The 16088-nt window shown below is 35.4% G+C and overlaps 1 protein-coding gene across 2 annotated transcripts in view; it reads right to left on the bottom strand.

The window, feature by feature from the left end:
* The window catches only part of SYCP1 (synaptonemal complex protein 1), a 166398-nt gene that overhangs the window by 48896 nt on the left and 101414 nt on the right, over positions 1 to 16088 (bottom strand). For both annotated transcript variants that reach the window (XM_068538146.1, XM_068538148.1), the window contains exons 21-22: positions 16022 to 16084; positions 15780 to 15842 (exon numbers count right to left, since the gene is read on the bottom strand). In XM_068538146.1, the coding sequence (XP_068394247.1) occupies positions 15780 to 15842; positions 16022 to 16084 (126 nt within the window). The remainder of the gene's footprint in view (positions 1 to 15779; positions 15843 to 16021; positions 16085 to 16088) is intronic.

Below are 16088 nucleotides of genomic sequence, written 5' to 3'. Positions count from 1 at the left end.
AGGAGAAGAGAAAGAGAAAGGGCCTGAGAAAATATTTGAATAAATTATAGTCAAAACTTTCCCTAATAGGAGAAAGGAAACACTCACTCAAGGCCAGGAAGCACAGAGTCCCATACAGGATAAACCCAAGGAGGAACATGCCAAAACACATATTAATCAGACTGAAAAAAATTAAATACCAAGAAAAAAATATTAAAAGCAAAAAGAAAAAAGCGACAAATAATATACAAGGAAAACCCCATAAGGTTATCAGTTGATTTTTCAGCAGAAACTCTGTAGGCCAGAAGGGAGTGGCAGAATATATTTAAAGTGATGAAAGGGAAAAACCTACAACCAAGAATACTTTACCCAGGGCTTCCCTGGTGGCGCAGTGGTTGAGAATCTGCTTGCCAATGCAGGGCACACAGGTTCAAGCCCTGGTCTGGGAGGATCCCACATGCCGCAGAGCGGCTAGGCCCGTGAGCCACAATTACTGAGCCTGCGCGATTGGAGCCTGTGCTCTGCAACGAGAGAGGCCGCGATAGTGAGAGGCCCGCGCACCGCGATGAAGAGTGGCCCCCACTTGCCACAACTAGAGAAGGCCCTCACACAGAAATGAAGATCCAACACAGCCATAAATAAACAAATAAATAAAGTAAAACCAAAGATTAAAAAAAAAAAAGAATACTTTACTCAGCAAGGCTCTCATTCAGATTCCAGGGAGAAACCAAAGCTTTACAGAGAAGCAAAAGCTAAAAGAATTCAGCACTACCAAACCAGCCTTACAAAAAAATGCTAAAAGAACTTCTCTAGGTGGGGGGAAAAAGAGGCCACAACTAGAAACAAGAAAATCACAAATGGGAAAACTCACTGGTAAAGGCAAACATACAGTAAAAGTAAAAATTCATCCACATACAAATATATCAAAACTAGCAACCGTGAGGAGAGTACAAAAGCAGGAAATGGGAAATGCATTTGAAATTAAGATACCAGCAACTTAAACCAACCTTGTATATATAAAGATTGCTATATCAAAACCTCATGGGAACTGCAAATAAAAAACAATAGAATCACACACAAAGAAGAAAAAGCAACCCAAACACAACACTAAAAGATAGTCATCAAATCACAAGAGAAGAGAACAAAAGAGGAAGGGAAGAAAAAACACCTACAAAAACAAATCCAAAACAATTAAGAAAATGGCAAGGGCTTCCCTGGTGGCGCAGTGGTTGAGAATCTGCCTGCCAATGCAGGGGACACGGGTTCGAGCCCTGGTCTGGGAAGATCCCACATGCTGTGGAGCAACTAGGCCCGTGAGCCACAACTACTGAGCCTGCGCGTCTGGAGTCTGTGCTCCGCAACAAGAGAGGCCACGATAGTGAGAGGCCCACCCATCGCCATGAAGAGCGGCCCCCGCTTGCCGCAACTGCAGAAAGCCCTCGCACAGAAACGAAGACCCACCACAGCCAAAATAAATAAATAAATAAATAAATAAATAATAATTTAAAAAATGAATATCTGCTTATAAAAAAAAAAAGAAAATGGCAATAAGAACATACATACCAATAATTACCTTAATTGTAAATAGATTAAATGCTCCAACCAAAAGATGCAGACTGGCTGAAAGAATTTTAAAAAGACCCATATATATGCTAGAAGAGACCCACTTTAGATCTACGGACACATACAGACTGAAAGTGAGGGGATGGAGAAAGGTATTCCATAAAAATAGAAATCAAAAGAAATCTGGAGTAGCAACACTCATATCAGACAAAACAGACTTTAAAATAATGACCGTTAAAAGAGACAAAGAAGGACACTACATTATGACCAAAGGATAAATCCAAGAAGATATAACAATTGTAAACATTTATGCACCCAATATAGGAGCACCTCAATACATAAGGCAAATGCTAACAGCCGTAAAAGGGGAAATCGACAGTAACACAATAATAGTAGGGGACTTTAAAACCCCACTTTCACCAATGGACAGATCATCCAAAGTGAAAATGAATAAGGAAACACAAGCTTTAAATGACACATTAAACAACATGGACTTAATTGATATTTATAGGACATTCCACCCAAAAACAACAGAATACACTTTCTTCTCAAGTGCGCATGGAACAATTCTGAAGGATAGATCATATTTTGGGTCACAAATCAAGCCTTGGAAAATTTAAGAAAATTGAAATCATATCAAGTATCTTTTCCGACCACAAGGCTATGAGACTAGATATCAACTACAGGAAAAAATCTGTAAAAAATACAAACACATGGAGGATAAACAATACAGTACTAAATAACCGAGAGATCACTGAAGAAATCAAAGAGGAAATCAAAAAATACCTAGAAACAAATGACAATGAAAACACGATGACCCAAAACCTATGGGATGCAGCAAAAGCAGTTCTAAGAGGGAAGTTTATAGCAATACAATCCTACCTCAAGAAACAAGAAATATCTCAAATAAAACCTAATCTTATGCCTAAAGCAATTAGAGAAAGAAGAAAAAAAAACCTAAAGTTAGCAGAAGGAAAGAAATCATAAAGATCGGATCAGAAGTAAATGAAAAAGAAATGAAGGAAACAATAGATAAGATCAATAAAACTAAAAGCTGGTTCTTTGAGAAGATAAACAAAATTGACAAACCATTAGCCAGACTCACCAAGAAAAAAAGGGAGAAGACTCAAATCAACAGAATTAGAAATGAAAAAGGAGAAGTAACAACTGACACTGCAAAAATACAAAGGATCATGAGAGATTACTACAAGCAACTATATGCCAATAAAATGGACAACCTGGAAGAAATGGATAAATTCTTAGAAAAGCACAACCTTCCGAGACTGAACCAGGAAGAAATAAAAAATATAAACAGACCAATCACAAGCACTGAAATTGAGATTGTGATTAAAAATCTTCCAAAAAACAGAAGCCCAGGCTTCACAGGCGAATTCTATCAAACATTTATAGAAGAGCTAAAACCTATCCTTCTCAAACTCTTCCAAAATATAGCAGAGGGAGGAACACTCCCAAACTCATTCTACAAAGCCACCATCACCCTGATACCAAAACCAGACAAAGATGTCACAAAAAAAGAAAACTACAGGCCAAATTCACTGATGAACATAGATGTCAAAATCCTCAACAAAATAATAGCAAACAGAATCCAACAATACTTAAAATGACCATACAACATGATCAAGTAGAGTTTATCCCAGGAATGCAAGGATTCTTCAATATATGCAAATCAAACAATGTGATATACCACATTAACAAATTGAAGGATAAAAACCATATGATACTCTCAATAGATGCAGAGAAAGCTTTCAACAAAATTCAACACCCATTTATGATAAAAGCCCTGCAGAAAGTAGGCATAGAGAGACACTACATCAACATAATAAAGGTCATATATGACAAACCCACAGCCAACATGGTTCTCAATGGTGAAAAACTGAAACCATTTCCTCTAATATCAGGAAGAAGACAAGGTTGCCCACTCTCGTCACTATTATTCAACATAGTTTTGGAAGTTTTAGCCACAGCAATCAGATAAGAAAAAGAAATAAAAGGAATACAAATTGGAAATGAAGAAGTGAAACTGTCACTGTTTGCAGATCACATGATACTATACATAGAGAATCCTAAAGATGCTACCTGAAAACTACTAGAGGTAATCAATGAATTTGGTAGAGTAGCAGGATACAAAATTAATGCACAGAAATCTCTTGCATTCCTTGACACTAATGATGAAAAGTCTGAAAGAGAAATTAAGGAAACACTGCCATTTACCATTGCAACAAAATGAATAAAATACCTAGGCATAAACCTACCTAAGGAGACAAAAGACCTGTATGCAGAAAACTACATCACACTGATGAAAGAAATTAAAGATGATACCAACAGATGAAGAGATATACTATGTTCTTGGATTGGAAGAATCAACATTGTGAAAATGACTATACTACCCAAAGCAATTTACAGATTCAATGCAATCCCTATCAAACTACCAATGGCATTTTTCACAGAACTAGAACAAAAAATTTCACAATTTGTATGGAAACACAAAAGACCTCGAATAGCCAAACAATCTTGAGAAAGAAACATGGAGCTGGAGGAATCAGGCTCCCGGATTTCAGACTATACTACAAAGCTACAGTAATGAAGACAATACGGTACTGGCACAAAAACAGAAATACAGATCAATGGAACAGGAGAGAAAGCCCAGAGATAAACCCATGCACATATGGTCAACTTATATTTGATAAAGGAGGCAAGAGTATACAATGGAGAAAAGACAGCCTCTTCAATAAGTGGTGCTGGGAAAACTGGACAGCTACATGTAAAAGAATGAAATTAGAATCTTTCCTAACACCATACACAAAATTAAACTCAAAATGGATTAAAGACCTAAATGTAAGGGCAGACAGTATAAAACTCTTACAGGAAAACATAGGCAGAATACTCTATGACATAAATCACAGCAAGATCCATTTTGACCCAACTCCTAGAGAAATGGAAATAAAAACAAAAATAAACAAATGGGACCTAATGAAACTTAAAAGCTTTTGCACAGCAAAGGAAACCATAAATATAGATGAAAAGACAACCCTCAGAATGGGAGAAAATATTTGCAAATGAAGCAACTGACAAAGGATTAATCTCAAAAATATACAAGCACCTCATGCAGCTCAATATCAAAAAAGCAAACAACCCAATCCAAAAATGGGCAGAAGACCTAAATAGACATTTCTCCAAAGGAGATATACAGATGGCCAACAAACACATGAAAAGATGCTCAACATCACTAATCATTAGAGAAATGTAAACCAAAACTACAATGAGGTATCACCTCACACCAGTCAGAATGGCCATCATCAAAAAATCTACAAACAATAAATGCTGGAGAGGATGTGAAGAAAAAGGAACCCTCTTGCACTGTTGGTAGGAATGTAAATTGATACAACCACTATGGAGAACAGTATGGAGGTTCCTTAAAAAACTAAAAATACAACTACCATATGACCCAGCAATCCCACTACTGGGCATATACCCTGAGAAAACCATTACTCAAAAAGAGTCATGCACCACAATGTTCATTGCAGCACTATTTACAATAGCCAGGACATGGAAGCAACCTAAGTGTCCATCAACAGATGAATGGATAAAGAAGATGTGGCACATATATACAGTGGAATATTACTCAGCCATAAAAAGAAACGAAATTGAGTTATCTGTAGTGAGGTGGATGGACCCAGAGTCTGTCATACAGAGTGAAGTAAATCAGAAAGAGAAAAACAAATACCGTACGCTAACACATATATATGGAATCTAAAAAACAAAATGGTTCTGATGAACTAGGGGCAGGACAGGAATAAGGACACAGACGTAGAGAATGGACTTGATGACACAGGGAGGGGGAAGGGTAAGCTGGGACGAAGTGAGAGAGTAGCATTGACACAGGTACACTACCAAATGTAAAACAGATAGCTAGTGGGAAGCAGCTGCATGGCAGAGGAAGATCAGCTCGGTGCTTTGCAACCACCTAGAGGGGTGGGATAACAGGGAGACACATGATCGGGAGGTTATGGGGATATACGTATGCATATAGCTGACTCATTTTGTTATACAGCAGAAACTAACACAACACTGTAAAGCAATTATACTCCAATAAAGATGTTAAAAAAAACAATAAAAAAATAAAGACTGTTACAAGGGATAAGGAAGAACACTACATAATGATCAAGGGAACAATCCAAGAAGATATAACAATTGTAAAAATATATGCACCCAACATAGGAGCACCTCAATATATAAGGCAAATGCTAACAACCATAAAAGGGGAAATTGACAGTAACACAATAAAAGTGGGGGACTTTAACATCCCACTTATACCAATGGACATATCATCCAGACAGAAAATCAATAAGGAACCACAGGCCTTAAATGACACATTAGACCATTCAGACTTAATTGATATTTATAAAACATTCTATCCAAAAGCACCAGAATACACTTTCTTCTCAGATGCACACAAAATATTCTCTAGGATAGATCACATCTTGGACCACAAATCAAGCCTCGGTAAATTTAAGACAATGGAAATCATATCAAGCATCTTTTCCAACCACAACACTCTCAGATTAGAAATAAATTACAGGAGGGGCTTCCCTGGTGGTGCAGTGGTTAAGAATCCACCTGCAAGTGCAGGGGACAGGGGTTTGAGCCCTGGTCTGGGAAGATCCCACATGCCGCGGAGCAACTAAGCCTGTGCACCACAACTACTGAAGCCTGCACTCTAGAGCCCACGTACCACAACTACTGAGCCTGCACACCTACTGCCTGTGCTCCGCAACAAAGAGAAGCCACCACAATGAGAAGCCCACGCGCCGCAACAGAGTAGCTCCCACTCACCGAAACTAAAAGAAAGTCTGTGAGCAGCAACGAGAACCCAAAGCAGCCAAAAATAAAATAAGTAAATAAATAAATAAATAAGTTTATTAAATATAAAAATAAAAGAAAGAAATTACAGGAAAAAACTGTAAAAAACATAAACACGAGGAGGCTAAACAATATGTTACTAAACAACCAATGGATCACTGAAGAAATCAAAGAGGAAATCAAAAAATACCTAGAGAAAAATGACAATGAAACATGACAATCTAAAATCTACGGGACACAGGAAAGGTAGTCCTAAGAGGAAAGTTTACAGCAATACAATATTACCTTAGGAAACAAGAAAAATCTCAAATAAACAACTTAACCTTACATTTAAAGCAATTAGAGAAAGAAAAACAAAGCCCAAAGTTAGTAGAAGGAAAAATATCATAAAGATCAGAGCAGAAATAAATGAAATAGAGACAAAGAAAACAAGATCAATGAAACTAAAAGCTGGTTCCTTGAAAAGATAAACAAAATTGATAAACCTTTAGCCAGACTCATCAAGAAAAATAGGGAAAGGGCTCAAATCAATAAAATTAGGACATTACTACAAGCAACTACACACCAATAAAATGGACAACCTAGAAGAAATGGACAAATTCTTAGAAAGGTACAATCTCCCAAGACTGAACCAGGAAGAAATAGAAAACGTGAACAGACCAATCACAGGTACTGAAATTGAAACTGTGATTTTAAAATTTCCAACAAACCAAAGTCCAGAACCAGATGGCTTCACAGGCAAATTGTATCAAACGTTTAGAGAAGAGTTAACACCTATCCTTCTGAAACTCTTCCAAAAAATTGCAGAGAAAGAAACACTCCTAAGCTCATTTTATGAGGCCACCATCACCCTGATACCAAAACCAGACAAAGATACCACAATAAAAGAAAATTACACACGGATGAACAGAGACACAAAAATCCTCAACAAAATACTAGCAAACCGAATCCAATAAACAATACGTTAAAAGGATCATACACCATGATCAAGTGGGATTTATCCCAGGGATGCAGGATTTTTCAATATATGCAAATCAGTGGGACACACCATATTAACAAACTGAAGAATAAAAACCATATGATCATCTCAGTAGATGCAGGAAAAGCTTTTGACAAAATTCAACACCCATTTATGATAAAAGCTCTCCAGAAAGTTGGCATAGAGGGAACCCACCTCAACATAATAAAGGCCATATATGACAAACCCACAGAAACCCTTATTCTCAATGGTGAAAAACTGAAAGCATTTCCTCTAAGATCAGGAACAAGACAAGGATGTCCACTCTTGCCACTTTTATCCAACATAGTTTTGGAAATCCTAGCCATGGAAAACAGAGAAGAAAAAGAAATAAAGGGAATCCATATTGCAAAGGAAAAAGTAAAACTGTCACTGTTTGCAGATGCCATGATACCATACACAGAAAATCCTAAAGATGCTACCAGAAAACTACTAGAGCTCATCAATGAATTTGGTAAAGTTGCAGGATACAAAATTAATGCACAGAAATCTCTCGCATTTCTATACACTAATGACGAAAAATCTGAAAGTGAAATTAAGAAAACACTCCCATTTACCACTGCAACAAAAAGAATAAAATATCTAGGAATAAACCTACCTAAGGAGGCAAAAGACCTGTACTCTGAAAGCTATAAGATGCTGATGAAAGAAATCAAAGATAACACAAACAGATGGAGAAATATACCACGTGCTTGGATTGGAAGAATCAATGTTGTCAAAATGACTACACTACCCAAGTCAATCTACAGACTCCATGCAACCCCAGCAAATTACCAATGGCCTTTTTTACAGAAATAGAACAAAACAATTTTTTAATTTGTATGGAAACATAAAAGACCCCAAATAGTCAAAACAATCTTGAGAAAGAAAAATGGAGCTGGAGGAATCAGGCTCCCTGACTTCAGATAATACAAAGCTACAATAATCAAAACAGTATAATATTGGCACAAAAACAAAAATATAGCTCAATGGAACAGGATAGAAAGTCCAGAGATACACTCACGCACCTATGGTGAACTGACCTACGACAAAGGAGGCAAGAATATACAATGGAGAAAAGACAGCCTCTTCAATAAGCAGTGCTGGGAAAACTGGACAGCTTTATGTGAAAGAATGAAATTAGAACACTCCCTAACACCATACACAAAAATATACTAAATATGGATTAAAGACCTAAATGTAAGGCCGGATACTATAAAACTCTTAGAGGAAAACATAGGCAGAACACTCTCTGACATAATTGTAGCAATACCTTTTCGGATCCACCTCCTAGAGTAACTAAAATAAAACAAAAATAAACAAATGGGACCTAACTAAACTTAAAAGCTTTTGCACAGCAAAGGAAACCATAAACAAAATGGAAAGACAACCCACAGAACAGGAAAAAATATTTGCAAGCAAAGTGACCGACAAGGGATTAATCTCCAAAATATACAAACAGCTCACACAGCCCAATATTAAAAAAACAAACAATCCAATCAAAAACTGGGCAGAAGATCTAAATAGACATTTCTCCAAAGAAGACATACAGATGGCCAAAAGCACATGAAAAGATGCTCAACATCACTTATTACTAGAGAAATGCAAATCAAAACTACCATGAGGTATCACCTCACACCTGTCAGAATGGCCATCCTCAAAAAAATCTACAAACAATAAACAAATGCTGAAGAGGGTGTGGAGAAAAGGGAACCCTCCTACACTGTTGTTTGGAATGTAAATTGGTAAAATGTAAATTGGTACAACCATTATATATATATATATATATATATATATGTGTGTGTATATATATATATATATATATATATATATATATATATATACACACACACAATACAGTATGCTATATATACATATATTTCTGACTCACTTTGCTGTACACATGAAACTAACACATTGTTAATCAACTATACTCCAATAAAAATTTTTTAAACCACAATGAGATATTACCTCACACCTGTCAGAATGACTATCCTCAAAGACAACAAATAACAAGCATTGATGAGGATGTGGAGAAAAGGGAACCCTCATGCACTGTCAGTAGAAATATAAATTGGTACAGCCACTATGGAAAACAGTATGGAAGTTCCTCAGAAAATTAAAAAAGAACACTACCCTATGATGCAGCAATTCCATTTCTGGGTGTTTTTCTAAGGAAAACAAAAACACTAATTCGAAATATATATGTACCCCTATGTTCCTTGTAGCATTATTTACAATAGTCAAGATATAGAAGCAACCTAAATGTCCATCAACAGATGAATCAATAAAATTTCAACCATTCTTGTAGGTAGGGCCCACTTTCATAGGTGTGAGACCTGTGTAGTCATACAGTGCTCTCTGATTAGTTTCCAGCCTATTTTGAATTTTTTAAGAATATTTGAACTAGGTGCCCCACCTTTTCATTTTGCACTGAGCCTTACATATTATGTGGCTAGTCCTGCTTAGGGGTGTAGTGATATCCCATTGTGATTTTATTTTTATTTCTGTAACTAATAGTGTTAAATATTTCTTCATGAGCTAATCAGTCATTAGTATATTTCCTTTGTGAAGTGTCTATTCAAGTCTTTTGCCCACTTTTTAATTTTTATTATGGTAAAATACCCATAACATAAAACTTACCATCTTAACCTTTTTAAACCATACAGTTCATTCACATGGTTATGCAACCAATCCCCAGAACTCTTTATCTCATAAAACTGAAACTCTATACCCATTAAATAATTCCCCACTACCCCCCTCCCACAGCCCCTGGCAACCACCACTCTCTAGCCCATAAATTTGACAACTCTAGGTACCTCACATAAGTAGAATAATATTTGTCTTTTTGTGACTGGCTTCTTTCATTTAGCTTATGTCCCCAAGGTTTATTCATGCTGTAGCATATATCAGAATTTCCTTCTTTCTTAAGGCTGGGTAAAATTTCATTGTATGTATATATCACATATTGTTTGTCTACTCATTAGTCAATGAACGTTGAGTTGCTTCTACCTTTCAGCTATTGTGAATAATGCTGCTAAAAACACGGGTGTATACATATTTCTTTCAGACCTTACTTTCAATTCTTTAGGTATATACACAGAGGTGGAATTACCAGATCATATGTTAATTCAATTTTTAATTTTTGAGTAACCACCAGACTGCTTTCCATAGTAATGGCACCATTTGACATCCCACTAACAGTGTACAAGGATTCCAATTTCTCTACAATTTCACAAACATTTGTTATGTTTTTTTTTAATAGTACCCATCCTAATGGATGTGAGGTGGCATCTCATTGTGGTTTTGATTTGCATTTTCTTAATGATTAGTGATGTTGAAGATCTTTTCATGTACCTATATACCATTTATACATCTTCTGTGGAGAAATATTTATTCAAGTCCTTTGCCCATTTCCAATCCAGGTTGTTTGTAGTTGTCTTTTGCCAATTTTGAATTGGAATATTTGTCTTTTAGTGTTGAGTTTTAAGAGTTCTTTATATATTCTGGATATATGTTATTAGTCAAACAAATATTTTTGTCAGTATTTTCGCCTTCTTTGTACTTTGCCTATTTTCTTAATGATGCATTTTGATACGCAGATCTTTCAGATTTTGATGAAGTCTAATTTATTATATTTTTATGAATAGTGCTAGTTCACTTAGCTTAAGTCACTAGTACACTAGTGACTTTGTAGAAACCTTAGAATTTTCAGTGTAGACCATCACATCGCTTAAGAAGAAACAGTTTTACATATTGTTTTACAATCTATATAACTTTATTCCTTTTGCTTGCCTTAATGTACTAGCTAGAACCTCCAATACAATGTTGAATGGGGTAATAAGAGCAGACACTGTTCTTGATATTAAAGAGAAAGTATTCAGTCTTTCATCATCAAGTATGATGCTAGCTCTAGGTATTTTGTAGGTATTCTGTATTAAACTGATAAAGTCTCCTTTTATGCCTAGTTTTGTTGAAAATTTTTTATCAAGAATGAGTGCTGAATTTTGTCAAATGTTTTTCTGCAATCATTGAGCTGATTATATTTTTCTATTTAATCACTTGATACAGTAAATTACACTGATAGTTTCAAATTTTAAACCAAACTTACATTTCTAAAACCCCCACTTATTCAATGTAATATAGTTTTAATATATTGCTAGATTATATTTACTCGTATTTTGTTAAGGGTTTTATGTCTCTATAAAGGATACTGGTCTGTAATTTTTTTTTTCTTGTAATATCTTTATCAGGATTTTGTATCAAAAAACTAGTTGAGGGCTTCCCTGGTGGCACAGTGGTTGAGAATCTGCCTGCCAATGCAGGGGACGCAGGTTCGAGCCCTGGTCTGGGAAGATCCCACATGCCACGGAGCAACTAGGCCCGTGAGCCACAATTGCTGAGCCTGCGCGTCTGGAGCCTGTGCTCCGCAACAAGAGAGGCCGCGATAATGAGAGGCCCGCGCACCGCGATGAAGAGTGGCCCCCACTTGCCACAACCAGAGAAAGCCCTTACACAGAAACGAAGACCCAACACAGCCATAAATAAATAAATAAATAAAAATTAAACTTTAAAAAGAATATCACCAAACATTCCGAGAAGCAACTGGCCCTGAATCTGATCAGGGACCACTTCTAATCTCTTAAAAAAAAAAAAAAAACACTAGTTGAGAATTGTTTCCCCTCTTCTATTTTTTGAAAGAATTTGTAGAACACTGGCATTATTTCTTCCTGAAGTGTGTGTTAGAATTCACCTGAGAACTTCCAGATCAGGATTTTCTCTAGGAGATTTTTTTGAATTTTATTTAATTTTTTTTATACAGCAGGTTCTTATTAGTTATCTATTTTATACATACTGGTGTATACATGTCAATACCAATCTCTCAATTTGTCCCACCACACCACCCCCCCACACTTCCCCCCTTGATGTCCATACGTTTGTTCTCTACATCTGTGTCTCTATTTCTGCCCTGCAAACCGGTTCATCTGTACCGTTTTTCTGGATTCCACAAATATGCATTAATATATGATATTTGTTTTTCTCTTTCTGACTTGCTTCACTCTGTATGACAGTCTTTAGGTCCAACCACATCTCTACAAATGACCCAATTTCGTTCCTTTTTATGGATAAGTAATATTCCATTGTATATATATACCACATCTTCTTTATCCAGTCGTCTGTCAATGGGCATTTAGGTTGCTTCCATGACCTGGCTATTGTAAATAGTGCTGCAATGAACACTGGGGTGCATGTGTCTTTCTGAATTATGGTTTTCTCTGGGTATATGCCCAGTAGTGGGATTGCTGGGTCATATGGTAATTCTCTTTTTAGTTTTTTTGGGAACTTCCATAGTGTTCTCCATAGTGGCTGTTATCAATTTACATTCCAACCAACAGCGTAAGAGGGTTCCCTTTTCTCCACACCCTCTCCAGCATTTGTTTGTAGATTTTTTTGATGATGGCCATTCTGACTGGTGTGAGGTGATACCTCATGGTAGGTTTGATTTGCATTTCTCTAATAATTAGTGATGTTGAGCATCTTTTCATGTGCTTTTGGCCATCTGTATATCTTCTTTGGAGAAATGTCTATTTAGATCTTCTGCCCATTTTTTGATTGGGTTGTTTGTTTTTTTGATATTGAGCTGCATGAACTCTTTATATATTTTGGAGATTAATCCTTTGTTGATTCGTTTGCAAATATTTTCTCCCATTCTGAGGGCTGTCTCTTTGTCTTGTTTATAGTTTCCTTTGCTGTGCAAAAGCTTTTAAGTTTCATTAGGTCCCATTTGTTTATTTTTGTTTTTATTTCCATTACTCTAGGAGGTGGGTCAGAAAAGATCTTGCTGTATTTATGTCATAGAGTGTTCTGCCTATGTTTTCCTCTAAGAGTTTTATAGTGTCCAGTCTTACATTTAGGTCTTTAATCCATTTTGAGTTTATTTTTGTGTATGGTGTTAGGGAGTGTTCTAATTTCATTCTTTTACATGTAGCTGTCCAGCTTTCCCAGCACCACTTATTGAAAAGACTGTCTTTTCTCCATTGTATATCCTTGCCTCCTTTGTCATAGATTAGTTGACCATAGGTGCGTGGGTTTATCTCTGGGATTTCTATCCTGTTCCGTTGATCTATATTTCTGTTTTTGTGCCAGTACTATATTGTCTTGATTACTGTAGCTTTGTAGTATAGTCTGAAGTCAGGGAGTCTGATTCCTCCAGCTCCATTTTTCTTTCTCAAGATTGCTTTGGTTATTCAGGGTCTTTTGTGTCTCCATAAAAATTTTAAGATTTTTTTCTTCTAGTTCTGTGAAAAATGCCATTGGTAGTTTGATAGGGATTGCACTGAATCTGTAGATTGCTTTGGGTAGCATAGTCATTTTCACAATATTGATTCTTCCAATCCAAGAACATGGTATATCTCTTCTCTAGGAGATTTCTGATGACAAATTCAATTTCCCTGATATATGGCTCTTCAGATGTACTGTTTCATCTTGTGTAAGTTTTTAGGAAGTTAGGTTTTCCAAGAAATTTGCCCATATATACAATGGAATATTACTCGGCCATAAAAAGGAACAAAATTGGGTCATTTGCAAAGATGTGGATGGACCTAAAGACTGTCATACAGAGTGAAGTAAGTCAGAAAGAGAAAAACAAATATCACATATTAACGCATATATGTAGAATCTAGAAAAAATGGTACAGATGAACTGGTTTGCAAGGCTGAAACAGAGACACAGATGTAGAGAACAAACGTATGGACAGCAAGGGGGAAAAGCGGGGGTGGGGGTGGTGGTGGCGGTGGGAAGTATTGGGAGATACATATATACACTAATATGTATAAAATCGATAACTAATAAGAACCTGCTGTATAAAAAAGTTAAATTTAATTAAATTTTTTAAAAAAGAAATTTGCCCATTTCATCTAAGTTTCAAATTTATTGATATAATATTGTCCATGACATTCCTTTGTTATCCTTTTAATATTTACAGTATCTATATGGTAATGTCCTATTTTATTCCTGCCTTCAGTGAATTTTACTCTCTCTCCTTTTGTAATCAACCCTGCTAGGGGCTTATCAATTTTATTAATATTTTCAAAGAATCAACTTCTGATTTCATTAATTTTTGTCTTTGTCTCTCTTATTTCTTTGATCTCTCTTTTCATTTTTATTATTTCCTTTAGTCTACTTTCTATGGGTTTCATTTGCTCACCTCTTTTCAGTATCTGGATGAAAACCTAGGTCATTTCTCCTTTTCTAAAATAAACATTATTTATAAATTTCCCTACAAGAACTGCTTTAGTTGCATCCCACAAATTTTGGCATATTGTATTTTTATGATCATTCAGTTTAAAATAATTTCTAATTTTCCTTGTGATTTCTTCTTTGGCCCATTGAGTTATTTACTAGTATAATGCTTAATTTCCAAATATTTAGGCTTTTCCAGATATCCTATGGTTACTTATTTGTAATTGAATTCTGCTGTAGTGAGAGAATATACTCTATAAGACTTTAATATTTTTAAATGTATGGCCCAGCATATGGTCTATCTTGGTAAACAACCTAAGTGCACTTCAAAAGAATTTACAGTTGTAGCTATAATGTTCTACAAATGTCAATTAAGTCAAGGTAGTTAATAATGTTGTTCAAATTTTGTATATTCTTACCAATTTTCTTCTAGTTGCATCAATTGCTGAAAGAGGGCTATTACAACCCACAAATACAATAATGAAATTATCTATTTCTCATTTTAGTTTTTTAAGTTTTTGCTTCATGTATATTGAAGCTCTGCTATTAAGAACAAATACATTCATGACTGTTATATCTTCCTGATGAACTGATACCTTTATCATTATCAAATGCTCCTTAGGATCTCTGATAATACTCCTTGTATTTCAATCTATTTTATGTGTTATAAATATTGTCATTCCAGCTTTTCTATGCTTACTGTTTGTATGGTATATGATATATCTTTTTCCATATTTTTACTTCAACTTCCTTTTATCTTTATATTAAATAAAGTGTGTCTCTTGCAGGGAGCATATAGTGTGGCCTTGACTTTTTTATCCAGACTAACAATTCCAAGGCTCCACCCCAAACCTACTCAAGCTCAATTTTCAATGTATGGGTAAGGAATATGAAGACATATATATACACACACGTACATATATTCTAAGCTGCTTAGATGATTTTAACATAGATAAACCAAAGATGTGCACTCTACTACAATTAAAAGGATTGATCCCCACAATCTCAAAAGATAATGATTAAAAATAATTGCTACAATATAAATAAAGGGCTTAAAATTCCTAAATTCTCATCTATGTGCTAGTATTTTTAAAACAAAAATAAGGATTCCAAATACCTTTATCTCATAAACATTCAGTTGCTTGCTTTCTGCTGTACTTTTTTTTTTTAAGGCCTTATTCTGTTAAAAGTTAAAAATAAAGAATTATGTTTAATATCAAAGTAATTCAAACTTGCACTGTCACTGACTTAGACTAAAATTACTAAAGTAAAGAAAGGAAAGCATTATTCTCTAAAACTGTAGTGAAAACATAGGTTTTTTTTTTTTTTAATAGTTTTATTTTGAGAATCAGTACATACCTCCTGCTGGAGTTCTTCAATAAACTTACTTTTATTTTCAACTTGTTTCCTTAAATTGTTACACTAA

The sequence above is a fragment of the Eschrichtius robustus genome, chromosome 3 (genome assembly GCF_028021215.1).
Source record: "Eschrichtius robustus isolate mEscRob2 chromosome 3, mEscRob2.pri, whole genome shotgun sequence".
Taxonomy (NCBI): domain Eukaryota; kingdom Metazoa; phylum Chordata; class Mammalia; order Artiodactyla; family Eschrichtiidae; genus Eschrichtius; species Eschrichtius robustus.
Note: the sequence above shows the minus strand (reverse complement) of the source record. Positions and strands in the feature narration are given on the sequence as shown.